The sequence below is a fragment of the Montipora foliosa genome, chromosome 12 (genome assembly GCF_036669935.1).
Source record: "Montipora foliosa isolate CH-2021 chromosome 12, ASM3666993v2, whole genome shotgun sequence".
Lineage (NCBI taxonomy): Eukaryota > Metazoa > Cnidaria > Anthozoa > Scleractinia > Acroporidae > Montipora > Montipora foliosa.
In genome coordinates, this window is record NC_090880.1 from 9,851,016 (window position 1) to 9,868,515 (window position 17,500).

The window sequence follows — 17,500 nt, forward strand, 5'->3', positions numbered from 1 at the left end:
TCTCCATCCGTGGAGAAGATTTGAGATCCGTTATCGCTCAGCATTAATTTGAGATTTGAGATCCGTTATCGCTCAGCATTAATTTCGGGTAGCCACGGATGGAGAAGAAACGTCGCAAGACTTGTAAAAAGTCCATGGTGGGGCAGTCGACAGCCATCTCAAGATGAACAGCCCTGGTATTCAAGCATGTGAATATTACCCCGTAATGCTTTGCTGTTTTGTTTCGGCCGATCTTGACTTTGAATGGACCAAAGTAATCGCATGATGAAACATGAAAGGGCGGTGTGAATGGCAAAAGTCGAAGTGATGGTAGATCTGCCATCAGTTGAGTTTCAACTCTTTGCGTCATCTCTCGGCAAAAAGTACACTTGGACTTTACCGATTTTACTGGCTTCGTTGCTTTCAGGATCCAGAACCTGGTTCGGATCTTCGCTGTCGTGCTTGCTACGCCGCTGTGACCATGCTGATGTGTATGTCTGGCTATCAATAGTGAAATAGCGTGCTCGTACGGAAGAAGGGCAGGGTGTCGTGTTTCATATGTCATCACAGCGTTGTCCACTCCTCCGCCAACTCTTATAACTCCTTTGTCATCTAGGAATGGACTAGGTCTGTCGAATTCTCCCTTTGCAAGTCTCTTGTGTAGATCCTGTTGCGCTTCTTTGATCCACAGTGTTTCAGCTTCATATAATTCAGTGGGTGTGAGAGGACCATTTGGCAGCTGTTCTTCACTACGTTTCAGCTTAACTCTTTGAGCGAGTCTTCTGATAAATGCAGTTACTCTGATTAGCTTCCTCCAGTTTGAAAACCGTTGCGCGTCGATAGCTTCGCCGACTTTTGTAACTTTCACTGCACCGACAACCTTCACCTGGCGATACTCCATGTCCTCTTTCTTGGGGAGCACCTGGGATACTTCTTGGGGCCACTCTGATTCTGGTAGTCGAAGGAACTCTGGTCCATTGCGCCATCTCTGATTTAACTCTTCCACTGATATGCCACTGGACACGTTGTCTGTTACATTCAATTCTCCTGGGATGTGTCTCCATCTTTTCGGGTCTGAATTATTTTGAATATCCCCAACCCTTGCAGATACGAAAGGTTTGATGCTTCTTGACTGGCTATGAATCCATGCAAGCACAATCATACTATCAGTGAAGAACACAACATCTCCAAACTTGATTCGAGCTTCCTCTTGAATTGTCCTCGCCAAACGGGAAGCGAGTACTCCAGCTTGCAGTTCTAGACGTGGGATTGATAGGCGTTTCAGTGGAGCAACTCTGGACTTGGCTGCAATAAGATTGACCATGTACTTATCTTCTCCTCTTTGTCGTATGTAGGCACATGCTCCGAAGGCTTCTTCTGACGCATCAGAAAATACGCATAGCATTGGCTCTTCACTTGCGCCGATCGCCAACAGACTTCTTTGGAAGGACACTTGATTGAGCTTTGTTATCTCCTGGAATAACGCTTTCCAATGCTCTTGAGCTTCACTTGGTAGCTTGTCGTCCCAGTCAGCCCCTGTCTGCCACAAGTTCTGGAGGCCAATTTTTGCTCTAATGATGAGTGCCGATGCTAGTCCGATAGGATCATAAATCTGCGCCACCTTACTCATTATCTTCCTCGTGGTTAATGTATTTTGGTCACACTGGTACAAGCATATCGTCACGCACCTTGAAACGCAGTTCATCAGTTTTGTGTTTCCAAAAGACCCCGAGGACTTTGCCTTCGTCCTCTTCTCCATCTACCTGTAATACTGTTTCGTCTGAGTCGTCTCTATTGAGGCCCTTTGTAAGGTCTTCATTTGAGGTCCACTCCTTCACCGAAAAACCTCCTTTTGACAAAATGGTGTCAATGTTTCCAGTAAGCTTCTTAGCTGATTCAACATCATCTACAGAGTTGTAGATATCGTCCATGTAAGAATTTTCGTGATGGTCTCTGCCGCTTCCGGAAGTCGTCCTTGTTTTCTTCCGCTGTTTTACGCAGTGCTATCTGAGCCATCGCTGGGGCTGGCTTGTCTCCAAACGTCAGCACTGTTTTGACGTATATATCGGGCTCCCTTACCGCTTGCATGTTCCTCCCAAGGAAGCGATGCACATGCTGATCCCTTTCTGGTATCAATACTGGCTTTTCTCTGAAGATCAAGATAACCCCGAACAGACTGTTAAGCGTATCGGGCCCTTTTAGCCAGTAATCATTTAGGGCGTGACCTTGGTACACTGACGACGAGTTAAAGACAATCCGCACTGGCGTGCTTTTCTTTTCAGGTCGGATTACAGCGTGGTGGGGCATATAGTGTACCGGTCCAGTGTAGCTGTCAACTTCCTTCTTGGATAGCTTTCTTGAGAACTGCATTCTCTCCATTTCCTGCATTTGATTATCGTAGGCCATCGCCTTTTCCTTGTCCTTTTGGAGGCGCCTTTCTGTCGATTCCAACCGTTTCATTGCCAACGGCCTATAGATCGTTTTCACTGTCATGCAATAAAAAAATAAATCGAAAACCATCCAGTGGAAAAAGTCAAGAATTCGTGACGTTGTAGAAGATAAATGAAGAAGACACTTCTCCAAGTTTTAGGCCTGTGCGTTTCCCCAAACTTCAGATATTCGTCGAAATGTTTCGCAGAAATTTACAGAGCCCAGTATGAAAACGCCATGTTGGTGTACATCTGTGGTGCACCAATATGGCGGCCGGAAAGTAGTGTCAACATCTGTTACTTACTTTGGCTATCTAGACGAGTGATCATCAGTACTGAACAAACAGCTATTTACCTAAGCACTTTTCCTAATGCTTTAAATTCTAAAAAGGCTAAAACCATGAGACAAATATATATTTCTCAAAAAACTCGATCGTCGCCTCGTGTCAAGCACCGCTATAACTCAGAAATTCGAAATGCTCTGGTTTCCAAACGAAGCACGCTATTGAGCTTTAAAATTGCAAATGGATACAAATTTACCGCCTCTTATGCCTGATGAGGATAAAAGCTTTCGTGGCTCTGTAAATTTGGATTTTCGAAAATGATGACGTCACGTGAAAACGATCCATTGTTTGGAAGAAGGGTGGGGTCTTTCTTCCAGGAATATGGCACCATCCACTGCTGGCCCATCCTTACACACGAGTTGGAAATTATCTCCGCTTCTTCTCTCTCCATTTGTGTCAACTTTTCAGCGCCACAAACACACGGCTTCACCTCCACTCCCATTCTTTCAGTTGCCTAAAACTACGATAACTCCACCGGGCCAGCAAAGCTGACATGACAAATGGCACTGACGGGTTGAGAATCATTCGACGAACCTCCAAAGACTACCCATCCTAGCGACGTGTTTCTCGCCACTAGTTTCCCAGATTGCTTGGTTTCGCCGATGTGCATCTGGGCGTGGTCGATTCCGATCAGTATGTCGACTGGACCTTTGCCTCCTCGTTATCTTTCACTTTTTATTCCCAGAAGCTCGGCAATTGGTTTAAGCCGCACAGGTGACACGTACTCGCTGATACACGGGATGCCAATTGCCTTAATTGAAACTATCTCCGTACGGTTGATTGATGACACAGGAACCTTGTAAACTTTTGTTTTGATAGTTTCCTCCTCTCCTCCTACTTTGGTAATAGTAACTGAGGTGTCCTTTCCTTGCAGTCCCAGTTGAGCTGCTGTTGACTCCCTGATAAGGCTGACTTGAGCTCCGGAGTCGAGAAGCGCATTGTTTTTCTTTTGAAGACCATTCTGACCATGAATCTTCACTGTTACCACTGGTAGAATAGCTTCGTGCTTGCTGGACAAAGATGCTACACCGATCTTATCAGGAATGTTCCTGTGAAGCAGCGGGTGATGGTAATGTGTGCATTCTTTTCCGTGATACGTTTTCGTACACTTCCGACGTCTACTGCAGTTCTCAACTCCATGATCTCTTCCTGCCGGTTTAAGGCAAGCAAAACAAACGTGATTTTCTTTGGCCAGCTTGATGCGTTCGTCAACGGCCAGAGCGCTAAACGAATGACATTGGTCCGTCCAGTGTGAGGAAGTTTTGCAAAACCAGCACTTTGCTCGTGTCGCGATGCCTTTCTTCCCGATATCTCCTCGTACGTGATGAACTGAGCGGGGATTAGTTGAACCGGTTCTCAAGGGGGCTGTTGCACGCATTCTTGATTTCATTTCCACAGTCATCCAGTCGATGAGCGTCTTTAACGTTGCCTTCTTACACTCCTGCTCTAAATCTCTCGACCAAACCTTCCGGTCATCAGCGCCCACCCATTTTTTGCTCGATGACAGATAACACGTGACTATTGTCCATGTCGAAAGGGACACCAACTTCTCTGAGCGTGTTGTAAGAGCGCCTCACCAAGTGTACGAGATCGCAAAACCTCGCGTCTTCGCCATTTTGAAGTGAGCGGAATTTAACAATGTCCTGAGTTATAGTATCGGACACGAATCGAGGGTCGCCGTAAATAGAATCAAGGTAATCCCAAGTGGCGTCATAATCCCATCCAATTCCCTTCATTAGTTCGAGAGGTTTTCCTTGTAGGCAAGTGCGAAGAAAGGTGATAGAATCTCTTTTGGAGTAACGTGACTCGATTGGCTGTTTGAAGTCTGCACGAAAAATTGTATATTCTCGGACATCTCCGGTGAATTTTGGCATTTTCGGCTTTCCCATTTTAAAACCACAGGAAGCGCTGTGGGAACATTGGCTGTCAGCAATTATCTCATTTGAACCACCGGCGACAATTTCGGTATTAACACTATCGTGACTGACAGATGAATTTGAAGTCTCTATTTGCTAGATAACTTTAACGGGATTAGTAGAACCGTCATCAAAGCCGTCGCTTTCTGGGTTTTGCATACTTGAAATTCCACTACAAATGGGCCCATCAGTACTCTTGTTTTTGTCCTTAACTAAATCTTTACTCTGAATTGGAACCTTCCCCTTATCACTGATACTCTCGATGTGTAATTTAGCTTTCATTTCCAAATCCATAAAGGTTTCCCGGCATTCAGCCATCCATCCTTCTTCGGTCTCGAATTCCTCATCGTCATCAATCATTTTGGAAAAATTCTCGTGTTTTACCACGAGGTCATTGAAGGCTTGATGGAGTTTATTTAAAGCTTCGCTCACCTCCGCTCCTGGCCTGTCGCAGTCAATCTGTTTCATTAACTAGTTTCCGGCTCTCCTAAGGGAAGCCTTTGCATTTCGCCGCGTCTTCTTTGCGTCTTTAAATTCTTATTCCACCATCTGTCTTGATTTCGGAAGCTTAAGACCTTCCAGTCCAGGCAGTTACCACCATATTCCTCGAACCAGCCGTCAAAGCCAGAAATCGAATGTTATGGAGGCTCGGGGTAAATGGAGTCCACCAGAAGAATCAACTGGATACGGCAAATCGTATAATTTGATGATTCTGTATTATTCGATCTAAAACAACGGACATTTCATGTTATTAGTATTATAGGTTTACAATACGTCTTACAAATCGGGTTAACTTAAACGAGCTAGACTAACAACAAATTTCAGGAATCTAAATCACTTACTTCTATGGCGATACCCAGTTGAGAAAACCAAACGGGTAAGTAACCGGAGAGCATACAAGGATAGCAAAACGAGGGAGTAAAAATCGACCACATCTACACGTGTCGTAAGATTTAAAATACTGAAAGATATAAAACGGCAAGCCGACTAAATCCCAAAGTTAATTAAATTACAAAGTTCAAATTCGAAGTGTCAATCACAGACTGATCAATAAACGGAAATCACTGTTGCTATAGGCGCTAACCAGTTTATATTTAAGTACACGAAACAATACATGGTAAAGCCTGTCTGCCTTTTGGGCTCAGATATTGTTGCTCCGTTCTCTTTATATTTTTGCGTAAACAATGTCCTGCTTCTCCCTTCAGCTTAGGACTTGTAACAGTTTAACCTAATGGATGAGCCACATCAAAGTAACCCAAAAACTATGCTAAAAAAAGAGGAAACTGTTTGTGGAGAGGACGATCCGAATGAAACTGGACAGGATAAAGAAGAATCCGCTGAGCAAGGAAAGAAATCAGCGTCGACGTGTATCAGGACAAGGTATAACTAATTAGTTGTGCATTTCTGCTTGGAGGAGAAAAGACGGAAATTTCGTGAAGGTACAATAACATCAAAAAGCCCCTGTGACAACGTCAGCGCCACTATTTCTAAAACATCCTAACATTGAACCACATGATTTATATTTAAGATGTGGTTCACTGACATGTCAGTGCTTTTTACAAGCCAGAGATTTCCCATGCAAATAAGCTTACTTTAGGTCAGTGTATTTAAACCAGTTTTTCTTTTTTTTGGTATAATCCCCCATCTGCAACCAGTCGGGTTAGTCCTGCAACTCGGGAAAAAATGGCGTCCCGATTGGTATCCGTGACAAGTGAATAGAACATCCAAATTAATTTTTTGTGCTGTATCTCACTGTTTTAGTATATACTAAAACAACTATTCACCTCAGTGTCGGTGGCTAGCGTTGGATATTTACCGACCCCCGAAGCGGCTCGGTAAATATCCACCGCTAGCCACCTCCACCTCGGTAAATAGTTGTTAATTATTGACGGTGGACTACAGGCTACGGTTTATAATTTGTTCTGTCTGGTCGATCTCACGTTCAGTTTTCCCTCGCTACCACGTATCCCAAAGCACTTTGTTTTTGCATACACGTTTCGGCGTGTGGCCGATGTTTGCCTGTGATGTCGTAGCATAGTGTTGGGCTTGTTTTAGCTTAAACTGAGTCCACGAGAGCTTCTTTACGGGATGTCTGGGAGGGGTTAAATGACAACTGACAAAAGGCCTACACAGTTATACCGACAATTGAGGCCCAGAATTCTCTCACTACGAAGAATTCCTTTTTGCTCAAAATGATTAAAAGTTATTATAAGCTATTTACTGTGTTCTGGAAAAGAGGAGTCTAGGAACAACTGGACTAACAAGGCGCTACAACGGCGTCGACAAAGGCTGCGAGGAGTTGTGTGTTAACTGTTATGAACTCTAACCAGAATGACCAACTGAGGAGTGTTGAGTCGATGAAGTATAAATATCATCGTTTTGTGGTTAAGATCTCCACAGAAGCATTTTGTATGTAGATATAGCGTTCTTCTTGTTGCATCCCAGGGACGTCTATGTTGTTAGTAGCACAGCCTTCAAAATTTAGTAGATATTACGCTCGAATACAAGAAAGTGACTTCAATGAAATGTCTTAAGCGAGGGGTGAACAGATTTATAAAGCATACAGTATAAAGTATTTTCCTTTCCTTTTACAATGTTTGAGTGATTTGTAAGATTTGCACACCCAGTGAACACAGTATGCTTTCTTTTCAAAGATACTTGGTTGTGTTAGCTGAATACCCATATGCTGTGTTCTTCGCTACTTTAACAGTGGTCATTATTTGTGGACTCTTCTCTTTCGTTTCTCAACTGAACGCACCGGCGCTTCCAGATTTCTCCACCCCGATTATGGTAAGATTGCTAACACTTTCCTTATTGGATATGAAAGGTCAATAGTTCATTCTAAAGTAAATGAAGAAGAAGGATTTGAATTAGCCATGACCGCGTTATAATTTTCCAACTTGGCAAAATTCTGCGCAGCACGCAATGTTATTGGGTGAACATAGGTAAAATGAACATTTAACGTTAAAGACTGCAATGCCATGTAACGATCTATGCCTTACGTTGGATCAACACAAACAGTGATGAGGATAAACACACCACTGTCGTATGTGTGATGTGTTTATGCTTATCACTGTTTGTGTTGATCCGACGTAATGCATGGATCGTTACACGGCATTGCAGTCTTCAGTGTTAAATGTATATCATAGGTAAAATATATCGATTTCACCAAGTCTAAAAACGCAGCTCCCGGGTTATTTATTCTTACAGTAAGGACAATAAATTAACGTGGCCTGAGCCTGCGATCCAACAACTTCAAAAAAACAGCTGACCTCGATGAGCTCTAAGGCTCAGACGAAGATCAGGCCAGAACCAGTCTCAGAAGGCTCAGGCCAGGCCATATTTACAACATCGATCTAAATTTGTCCAACACTGGGGATACGCGACCGGTATTTGATAATATCATAATAGCAAAATCTAGTTTACTGATTAAAACAGGAAACACTTTCTCATCAATCATTTATTCTAAACCATTTGCTAATTAACTAGTTTACCTAAATGGTAGAAATGCTCCCGAACGGAAGGGAGATGTTAAATTATGCTTGCGGTAATATAACGACGGTTCGTGCTTGCAATTAAAGAGAGATTTTAATAGGTCTTAATCAGGGACGGTACAAAACGTGGATCCCTAACTTGTGCATCCCCAGCTGGACCTCTTTCTGGACCCCACTCAAGAGAAGAAAGAAAACCGCATATGGTTTTCAGAGTGACCTCATCAAATTCTAAAATTAAAATCACAAGGTCTTCTAAATTTTTATCTAAAGGAGGTTAAAGATGAGCTATAAATACTTTTTTTCAAGCTTCCAGTTCCGTGACGTCTTTTGTCTCGAAAATACAGCAGTTTTGAAATTCCGAATTGTCACCTTGCGTGATACCATGATAAAAAGCTATTTGGTTGAAAAAAGTCTATCCTTATGAATTTCGGCAGTTTGACCCTATCAAATAAATTAGGAGATGTGTTCATACACAAGTATTTTACCGCATGAGCGAAAAGTAAGCGCTTTCATCGTAAAGTGAACTCCAGACGTTTTCGTTGATCACAGGCCGCCATATTGGACCATAATGGTGAGCCACCTTGGTGTCTCCATACTAGACTCTAGAAAGTTACGCTTCGGTTCGGCAAATAACTCAGAAACGATGTACCACACAGACCTGACAATTGGAAAGGTGCTTGAAAGATTTGTTTCCTACAGCATTTCAAGTTCTTGGCCTTTTCAGTGAACGAATTTAGTTTTTTGTTGCGTGACAGTGAAACTATCTACACCAAAACAGCAATCGAGGCTCTTATCATACCGCTCACCTTAATTCCTCCATTCACGCCTGACCACAATCCTCGCGCCTTTGACCACAATCCTTGCGAAAAAAAATGTGTTATTGTTCCATTAGGGAGCTGCCTTGTCCGTTCGCTTCAGGCTCACTCACTCCTGCAGCAGTGAATAACTTATTTTTATTTTATATCTTCAAACAGGGATTTGAGCCACGCGGTACACTGATCAACAAACGATATCGAACAAGTCTTCTTCTGGGATCAGCCGCGGGAGACAATTTAGTCGCCACCTTTCCAATGCAAAAACTTGGAAACCTTACGTGGAATGCCTCAATAGGCTTAAATGTGTCTGCTATTACAGTGTCAAAGACTCAAAACCGAAAGAAGCTAAGCGACATCAAAAGCAACTTTCGTCTAGCCATGTGCGATAGTCCAAACGTCTTTATGAAGAGAAAAATAACTTACAAAATGGTTTTTGCCTCTAAGATTTATGGTCGGGATATCTTTGATGCAGAAAGTCTCAAGGCGGTTTGTCGCATGGAGGAGAAAGTTGTTCGAAAGTCAAAAGGATTTAAATCAAATTGCTTCAAAACGAATGTATTGATGAGTGAGTGCTGTCCAAGTTGGTCTGTTGGTAACTATATTGCTGCTTTATCTGGAAGATTCTCCTGTCAGGATATATCCCCAAGCGATGTATCTGCTGTTCTGTCTTTGCTAAGACGCTGCGCTCCACTTTTCCACCACGGTTTGCTGAAAGAAAATTGTTGGAACTTCAACCACAATTTAGAGTACCCAATATGCCGAACTATTCCTAGGCAGTGTGTCAAATATAATGCCGTTTACAACATTCTGTACTACCTCACAGACAAGGAGTTTTTAAGTCCAAACGGCGACAAGCTAGAGTATACAGCTGTTCTCTCCCCTGCAGCAAGGAGTCGGCAGTTTAGTGAACACATGTATGAGAAGTACATTAAGAGAGGACAGATTTCGGACGGCAATGTCAAACTAATGGGAACCGAATTCTATTTTCTTAAATTTGATACCTTTAACATAATGTTAATGGCGGATATTATTTATCCCGCTATAGCCATGCTGATTATATTAGTTATCATGTGGTTTTACACGGAGTCAGTTTTGTTGACTTTCCTGTTAGTGCTCTCTGTGGTTAGTGCTTTGGTTATTTCATATTTCTTGTACATGGTCATCTTTGGGCTGGAGTTTTTTCCTTTCTTGAACATAACAACTCTCATATTTCTGGTGGGCATCGGAGCAGATGATGCATTTGTCTTCACGGATGTTTGGCGACAGTCAAAGCAAAAGAATCCCGGAGCAAGCCTTCTTTGCATTACCGATGACACTTTAAGACATGCATCGCTGTCGATGTTTGTCACCAGTCTTACGACTGCAGCTGCTTTCATGGCAAATTTCACTTCACAAATAACTACTATTAAGTGTTTTGGAATATATGCTGGTATAGCAATTCTTTGCAAATTCAGTATGATGGTGACGTGGTTTCCAGCCGTTTCCGTCATCAACGAAAAGTTATCTGTTCCTTGGTCATGTGATAACAAGTCTCTCCGGCAAAAGGTCACATTACTGTACCGGCAATACGTGAACCGTCTTGTGCGTTATTTATTTGATAAGTTCCTTCCAGGAATTGTGATAAAATTCCGGTTTTTCTGGATTGCTGTGTTCACGCTTCTTACAATTGCAGGTTTGGAAGTCATCATTTTTGAGCCTGGATTCCAGCTCCCGACATCATCCGACTTTCAGATGTTTGAATCATCGCATCCGTTGGAGGTGTATGAGCTGAATCTGAAAGACAAATTTCGGTTTGAGACCAGCCCCTCGCAGGGAAGCGCTACGTTCGATGTCGATGTTTTCTGGGGAATTAAAGCAGTTGACAATGGAAACAAACTAAATCCTTATGACTACGGGTATTTAGAATGGGACAGTGCCTTTGACATCATCGACAGTGAGTCTCAAAAGTGGTTGATGGACTTCTGTGCAAGACTTCGTAAACAAACATTTTATGCACGAAAAAAAGGTATAACAAGGTATTGTTTCCTGGAAAAATACTACAATCAAAGCTGCAATGATCTATTGATACCCGAACTATCATTTTACCCTTGCTGCAAAGAATCATCGTTTCCATTCAACAAAACAATACTTGATTCATGCGCAATCTTGGCATATTACCGTAAAGAGAGATTGAAGTACTTGGGAGAAGACTCAACTATAGGCAGCTTCATTTATGACAGACAAGGCAACATTAAAGGCGTACACATACGCGTTACCACCAATGTACACATTTCCCGCGCTTATGAACCTGTGCACCATTTCTGGCAGCGCATTGAATCCTGGATTAAAAGGGAAATGGAAACGGCACCACATGGTATGAACAGGGCGTGGTGGGTTAGCAACTTAGAATTTTATGATCTGCAAAAAAGCCTCTCAACGGGAACCCTCGTTTCTATGTTGATCGCCATTGTTTTGGCTTTTGCCGTGATGCTATTGACCACCTTAAATGTTCTTGTTAGTATGTACGCTATTCTAACTATTGTTGGTATTATTTCCGTGACAATTGGTTCTCTAGTTCTTAGTGGTTGGAGGCTTAATATCTTAGAATCCATCACCATGTCAGTAGCAGTGGGCGTCTCCATTGATTTTGCCATGCATTATGGCGTAGCTTACTGTTTGGCACCTAATAAAGAATGCAGGAAAGCTCGCGTGGAGTATTCCCTTTCCCGGATGGGATCTGCTATCACCATGGCAGCCCTTACAACTTTCATTGCTGGTAAGGATTAGGTAAATAAATACTAAAACAACAAAAACCTTTTTTTAACGGGGTTGAAAAGTGGTACTTCAAACCAGGACTATTCGTAATATTTACCGTGGCCTTCTGTACTCTTTTTATCACGTTTTACAAATAAAAATAGCACGGACCCCTCGGCTCCTTTAGTTGGGTATCGGACTAGCACGTGGGAGGTCTTCTGATAAGGTACACCCGGCCGGACTCTCGGGTCTCTAGATGAACGAGAAGAAAGTGATTCCCTTGTAGTCCGGCACATCTGCAAGTGATTTTAAACTTTCTGGTGTTTTCGGTCAAGTACAATAAATGAGGCTCACTTGTTTATAATCCATTCAGTTTGAGCGTTGTCATAAAATTTACAAATATAATACGTCCGGAATTTGTGGTGTAACTTTCGGTGACAATACCGCGCAGGTCGGAGAGTCCTGTTGTAAGTGAGGAAATCATTCAGTTGTTTAATTTTTGAAGCCGAGCTGGCTTCAATCGTTAAGACTGTAATTAGCAATTGTCAGATTTCCTGCTTTCTTTTAGGTGCAATGATGATGCCGTCCAGGGTCCTGTCCTATTTGCAGATGGGCCATTTCCTCATGCTTGTTATGACTCTTGGCTGGGCATTCTCTACTTTCTTCTTCCAGGCCCTTTGCTGCACTATCGGGCCCCAAGGGGACTGGGGGCAGTTCAGTTGGAGTAACATTTTGTCATTTTGCTGCAACAAGGGATCGCAAAATGCACAGCCGAGAGAGGAAAGAGGACTCTTGGTTGCTGAGATTGAACCCACTGAAAGCAAAGTCGTCACTGGAGTCGAAACAAAGGTTTAACAATTGCATTGTCATTTTAAAAGACGTATTGTTTTGTTTGGGGAAATTTTGCTTTCATCATTCGGAATCCAGAAGGACTTTAAACGCGCTGTGTTTTCTGAGGAGTCCGCGCTTCGCAGGAACAGAATACATCAGGCTCGCCCCGAAAATATGAATGGCATCCTTCACAGTTTAAAATGAAAAGGAATAAAGGGGAACATCAATGTGGACCGACGACGTTGAAATAAATTATCTCGTCTTTAACTGTTTAATATTTTATTTTGCATTGAAAGTTTGACAAATTGATTGAATAATTCGGGGTTTGTCAGTTGAAGATGTCTTGTGGTTGGGTGGGTATCCAGTCAAGTTTATCCAGTGGTCGCAAACCTTTGTAAGAATGATGTCTCTGTATAAGTTTGGTTCGTGCCATTCGTCATTTGATCCTTGTTTTGGTAAATACCTCTTGAAAATGGGTGCATAAAGCAGCAAATGGACTCCTGGAAAGTGAATTGTTTTTCTTTTACTAAAATGCTTGGAATAGAGAAACGAAACATGAAATAATCGATGATACGCTTTGGTGAAGCAATGTTTGCGCTATAGTAGCGGCCAAGAATGTGCGTTGATCAGCCTTTGGTCTTTAAAGGGAGCACTCGCTTTTTGCTGGCAAGTTTTTGTGACTCTGCACGAAGAGGACAAACAATTAGGGGTGGACACAGCAGTGCTTGTATTAAGAAAGTAAAGCGTATGGAAATTGAAGAAGGGCATTGTAACAACGCCTCGAGTTGCCATAACAACACCGACGTTTCCTTTTTGATGACAATTAAAACGTTTTCGAATTATGATAGAAAACATTTTAGTGGTTTTGTTAGTTCTAAATTATTTACCAAGTCTGTTCTACCCAAAATTTCCTGCCATGCTCAACCTTACGAGAAGAAAAAGCAGAGTGTATTCGAATTCTGTTTTGATGAGCCAGAGATTCCCTTCCATTTTAGGGAGCGCTCACAAAAAACTTGTTGAAGGGGGTGAGGGGACAATGATGAGAAACTGGGGTTCCCCCCAAAAAAGTAGAGGTGAAAAGGGGGGCGTTTGAAAAGTATAAACACCCTCAAGGTGGGTAACTTAATAATCTCCTACCCAGCCGTTCTTTGTGTGGTCACGCAACGCTCCTCCCCACACAACACGTGTGCGTTGCGTGAGCACACGAAGAACGGCTGTGTAGGAGACTAGTAACTTAAATAATGAAAAAAAAAATCATTAGCCAATGTAAAATGGGGTTGACAGGCCCACACGACTGCCTTGTACGTGGTCTTGTCTCCTTTTCCTTTGTCATAATTTTCTCTTTTAGGCGTTTCCAGTAAGATTTCATTTTAAAGGGGCAGTTTCACGGTTTTGCGCATGTCCAAGCTTTGGCGCTAGCAGTTGTAAATTTTACGGTTTCTTGCTGAACCAGGTGATGTTCATGAATCACTGACAGTATTACAGCAAGTACACTGAATTACTAAGGCCCAAATTTGGTGGAAGATACTGCGGGTTTACAGAGAAAATATCAAATTTAATTTTGGCCTCGAATTTACTATGCGGGTGGAACATATTAATCTACGCACGGGTTGCCATAACGCACGAGTTATCTATTTGCATGCAGTAGGTTCATAACACAAAGGAAATGATTGTAAAAGTAATTCCAATGGGTAATTACACTTCTATGGCATTGCTTCCTTTTCCTGCATCAGTGCTTTCGATTGTTTCAATAACAATGGATTTAATTGGGCTGGCGTGACAGTTTGCCCATGTGCAGAGAAGTGAAACTCTCCCTTTAAATAGACCTAATCGGCTAACTCAATGTTGTACCCAAGTCAAATCTCCCGGGACTAAGATTCTTTGTGTATTGTATTTGCATGATAATGTAGCATTCATATTTAAATGATATGGAAATACCTGGAACAAAACGTTTTATTCCCAAAGGGTTTGAATTGGGTATATACGTACAACATTGAGTTAGCCGATTAGGTCTATTGGCAATGTTTTTGTTCTGTGACACTTTAAATTTGGACCTTCATACTGCCATGTGATATTTTTCTTCCAAGAAAATAGTTCGTCTTGATGACATATTTTTATTTTTCTTAGTATCAATTTTCTCGATCTCGAGTACAATTCGGTATGAATAGGTAAGAGTAGTGATTAAAAGGTTCTTAAAATTGGAACCAAAAGGTCGAGACAGCAGAAAGCAAATCGTTATCTTTAAGAAAGTTATGACATTTTTTAATTTCGAAGACATCTTTCGATGTTACAAACATCATCGTCAGTTACAAAATATTTGAAAAACCGTTAGGACTTATATAACAACTAGGCGAAACTTGCATAATTAAATATGATTAAGTGACAAGAAATACATATTTGAGTGAGTTACAGAGTGTTAGAAAGAATGTAGAGCCTAAAATTGCGGTTGAGAACCGTGAAATTTATCATTGCATATGAGATATTTTCTTCAATTCGCTCAACATGACTTTCCCTATGGATTATCAAGGAAATAAAACGGCATAAACAAACAGCACTCTTATCTATGCTATTTGTTCCGTTTAGTTTTAGACTTTGAGAGTCGTTTTTAGCAAGAATAGCACTATGCTTTTGCGCTCTAGACACACTAGACGACAAGTCGCAGCGACAAGTCTCTGCGACAAGTCGCTCTGTGTGTACTACTTGCAAAACAAGTCGCTGCGACACGACGCCTGTTTTGTGCACACGCAGTGATCTTGTATGAGGGGCAATGTGAACTAGTTTTCTAATTCAATATGGTAGACCATGTGACGCTCTCTCATTGGTTCATTTCATGATTTCGTCGCAGCGACTTGTTGACGGCGGTGTACACACGGTGCGACGAAGCTGCTTTCGCTAATTCTGTTGCTTCGATTCGTCCCGTGTGACACGGTTAATTTTTGTGAAAATCATTGTCGCTGCGATCAGTTGCGCGAATTCAAACTGTCACACGGGACGAATTGCTGCAGCGACTTATCGCCTAGTGTGTCCCGGCCTTTAGTAGTACGCAATTGTTGCAACCGTAACTTCTCTGGGAGTCTCCAAAGTACATTTTGGCACTACTCTCATCTACTCAGCCTTGAGTACCTCTGCTGAGTATATTATAAATAAATTAATGCCGCACAATGACCAAACTGAAAGTCTTGCATGAAAAGTGAACTCGACGAACGGCCAATTTTCTGTACCACAATTACTGCTCAATCAGTTGCTATAGCCTGAATTTCAGTAGGTACAATTTCAAAAACTCAGTGTTTAAGTTTCGCAATGACAACGACAGTTTATGGTATTTCTAACATTGTAGCTTCGCGGAATAGGTAGAAATAGCTATTTTGCCGGCACGGACCAGAGGCCTGGGTCCGCGTGAGAGGGATTATGGGTAGCTTTATGAGATATGTATGTTGTTCGTTACGCTTTGAATCAGTCTAGGTCAGCACTTACTCGAGCTCCGTAATTTTATTTTGTTAAGTTTGAGTTATTTGTTTTCTAGATATTTTGTGTTTGTTATTTTTTGCGTACCTCAGCCCCCAGAGGTGGCGGCACTGCAGCTGAGTTTCAGCAGGTGGGGGTATACGTTCTCTTTTTTCCACTAAGTGGTTTTGGGTTTTCGTATCCGGCGGTGCCGTATTTAGGTTTTTTGCGTAGTTTGATCTTTTCCGACGGCGAGTATTACATTTAAGCGTATAATGATACGTTGATGGTGGTTTTGCAATAAACTGGCTTTGAGGTCCTCGCTGACCTATGGGCCCCTGTATCTACATCGTTGTGTGTGTTTCTCTGGGTAGTGTAGGCAAAATGGGTAACTTGCAAAGTTGAAAGAAAGGGTTAAGCCAAGCCCATCTTAAGAGTTGAGTACCAGTTTCAAACCTGTACTTCCGCTCAAATTTAACCCCTTGTTCCTTGCTTATCGAGTCGAAAATTATTAGATACTTGTCGTGACTATCCACACCGAGTCACCAATTCTTGGTAATAAACAGTTTTGTCAGAATTGTGCGCTGAACACGGCAGCCATTGTAGAGCTATCGAACAATTTCGCATCCTGAATTTGTTCATAGCGACCTAGCTCTCTCGTTCGTATGGAGAACTCGATAAAGTCACGGCTCTCGGAGAGGAGGGACAGCCATTTTTACGGCAGCGAGGTTGCTGAAGGAAGATCTTAGTCAAATTCAAGATTCTGTTCGCGGTGATACAATGCAGTAAAAGAATGACTCCGAATGCATTTAGGTAAAACGTAAAAAAGGGGTAATTAAACCAAAAATTCACGTAAAAGAGCGGGAGAAGCTAAAACCAAGTTAAAAATGTCGAAGGAAGAGTTTCCAGTGGTGATGTATCTTATAGTCGGGTTTCGTCGCGACCTGACTCAAAGGAAAAAAAGTGCTTTGGTCGGCAATAGTCCTTTTCACGGTTAGTTTTTCTCATTAATGTAATCTAACGTGGATGCGTGGCAATTTCGGGTTAAAACTACAAAATAGCCCGAAATTGCCTCACATATTGTAATGCAAATGAGAAAAACTAACCGTGAAAAGGGCTATTCCTTAATCAAGTTTACACAGCCACGCAAGTTGTCCAGGGAGCACCAAGTCTCAGCTCACTACTTTCTCAGAGCTACTTACTGTTCAAGACATGCTATTATTATCTAGACGAAATGGATTGCAAGCCTTGTGGAAATCATCAAAATCAATCAATCAATCAACAGTCATTTCCCATAATTCTGGACGATTTTTTTTTTAATTCACCTCTTACTTTATTCACAAACGTTAAAAATTAACTTAATATTTCGCAGTCTTACAATGGACATCACCATCGAATAACAAATTTTGTAGAGAAAAACCCTTTTTCATCCGCGGCCGACACCACTTAGAGGTCGTGTCCTGTTCCTTTTAATGTTGCAAGTTGCAGCCATAGTGTGATCCTAGATTCAGTCGA

General features: G+C 42.0%; 4 protein-coding genes across 5 annotated transcripts in view; 1 reads left to right on the forward strand and 3 right to left on the reverse strand.

Moving 5' to 3' along the window:
* Positions 1-43: 43 nt before the first annotated feature.
* On the reverse strand, positions 44-1,609 carry LOC137980707 (uncharacterized). The gene has a single exon (XM_068828140.1). The coding sequence runs from the start codon at positions 1,607-1,609 to the stop codon at positions 44-46; it is 1,566 nt and encodes a 521-aa protein (XP_068684241.1).
* A 1,804-nt stretch (positions 1,610-3,413) lies between these two features.
* Positions 3,414-4,154, reverse strand: LOC137980708 (uncharacterized). The gene has a single exon (XM_068828141.1). It carries the CDS (start codon positions 4,152-4,154, stop codon positions 3,414-3,416), a length of 741 nt encoding a protein of 246 aa, XP_068684242.1.
* Positions 4,155-5,823: 1,669 nt separating this feature from the next.
* LOC137980001 (protein dispatched homolog 1-like) lies at positions 5,824-13,418 on the forward strand. The gene is made up of 4 exons (XM_068827318.1): positions 5,824-6,048; positions 7,323-7,458; positions 9,137-11,732; positions 12,279-13,418. Exons 1-4 carry the CDS (start codon positions 5,900-5,902, stop codon positions 12,563-12,565), a joined length of 3,168 nt encoding a protein of 1,055 aa, XP_068683419.1. The 5' UTR covers positions 5,824-5,899; the 3' UTR covers positions 12,566-13,418.
* Positions 13,419-17,276: 3,858 nt separating this feature from the next.
* LOC137979601 (uncharacterized) overlaps positions 17,277-17,500 on the reverse strand; it is a 44,914-nt gene continuing 44,690 nt past the window's right edge. For both annotated transcript variants that reach the window (XM_068826903.1, XM_068826904.1), the window contains one exon: positions 17,277-17,500. This exon is cut by the window's right edge and continues 94 nt beyond it. The gene's annotated coding sequence lies outside the window, so the exon portion shown is untranslated.

Excerpts from the sequence above, each read along its gene's own strand:
- LOC137980707 (XM_068828140.1), bottom strand. The coding sequence starts at position 1,609 with ATGAGTAAGGTGGCGCAGATTTATGATCCTATCGGACTAGCATCGGCA.
- LOC137980708 (XM_068828141.1), bottom strand. The coding sequence starts at position 4,154 with ATGACTGTGGAAATGAAATCAAGAATGCGTGCAACAGCCCCCTTGAGA.
- LOC137980001 (XM_068827318.1), top strand. The coding sequence starts at position 5,900 with ATGGATGAGCCACATCAAAGTAACCCAAAAACTATGCTAAAAAAAGAG. Across the intron at positions 6,049-7,322 it reads TCGACGTGTATCAGGACAAG|ATACTTGGTTGTGTTAGCTG; the intron begins GTATAACTAATT and ends TTCTTTTCAAAG. Across the intron at positions 7,459-9,136 it reads ATTTCTCCACCCCGATTATG|GGATTTGAGCCACGCGGTAC; the intron begins GTAAGATTGCTA and ends ATCTTCAAACAG.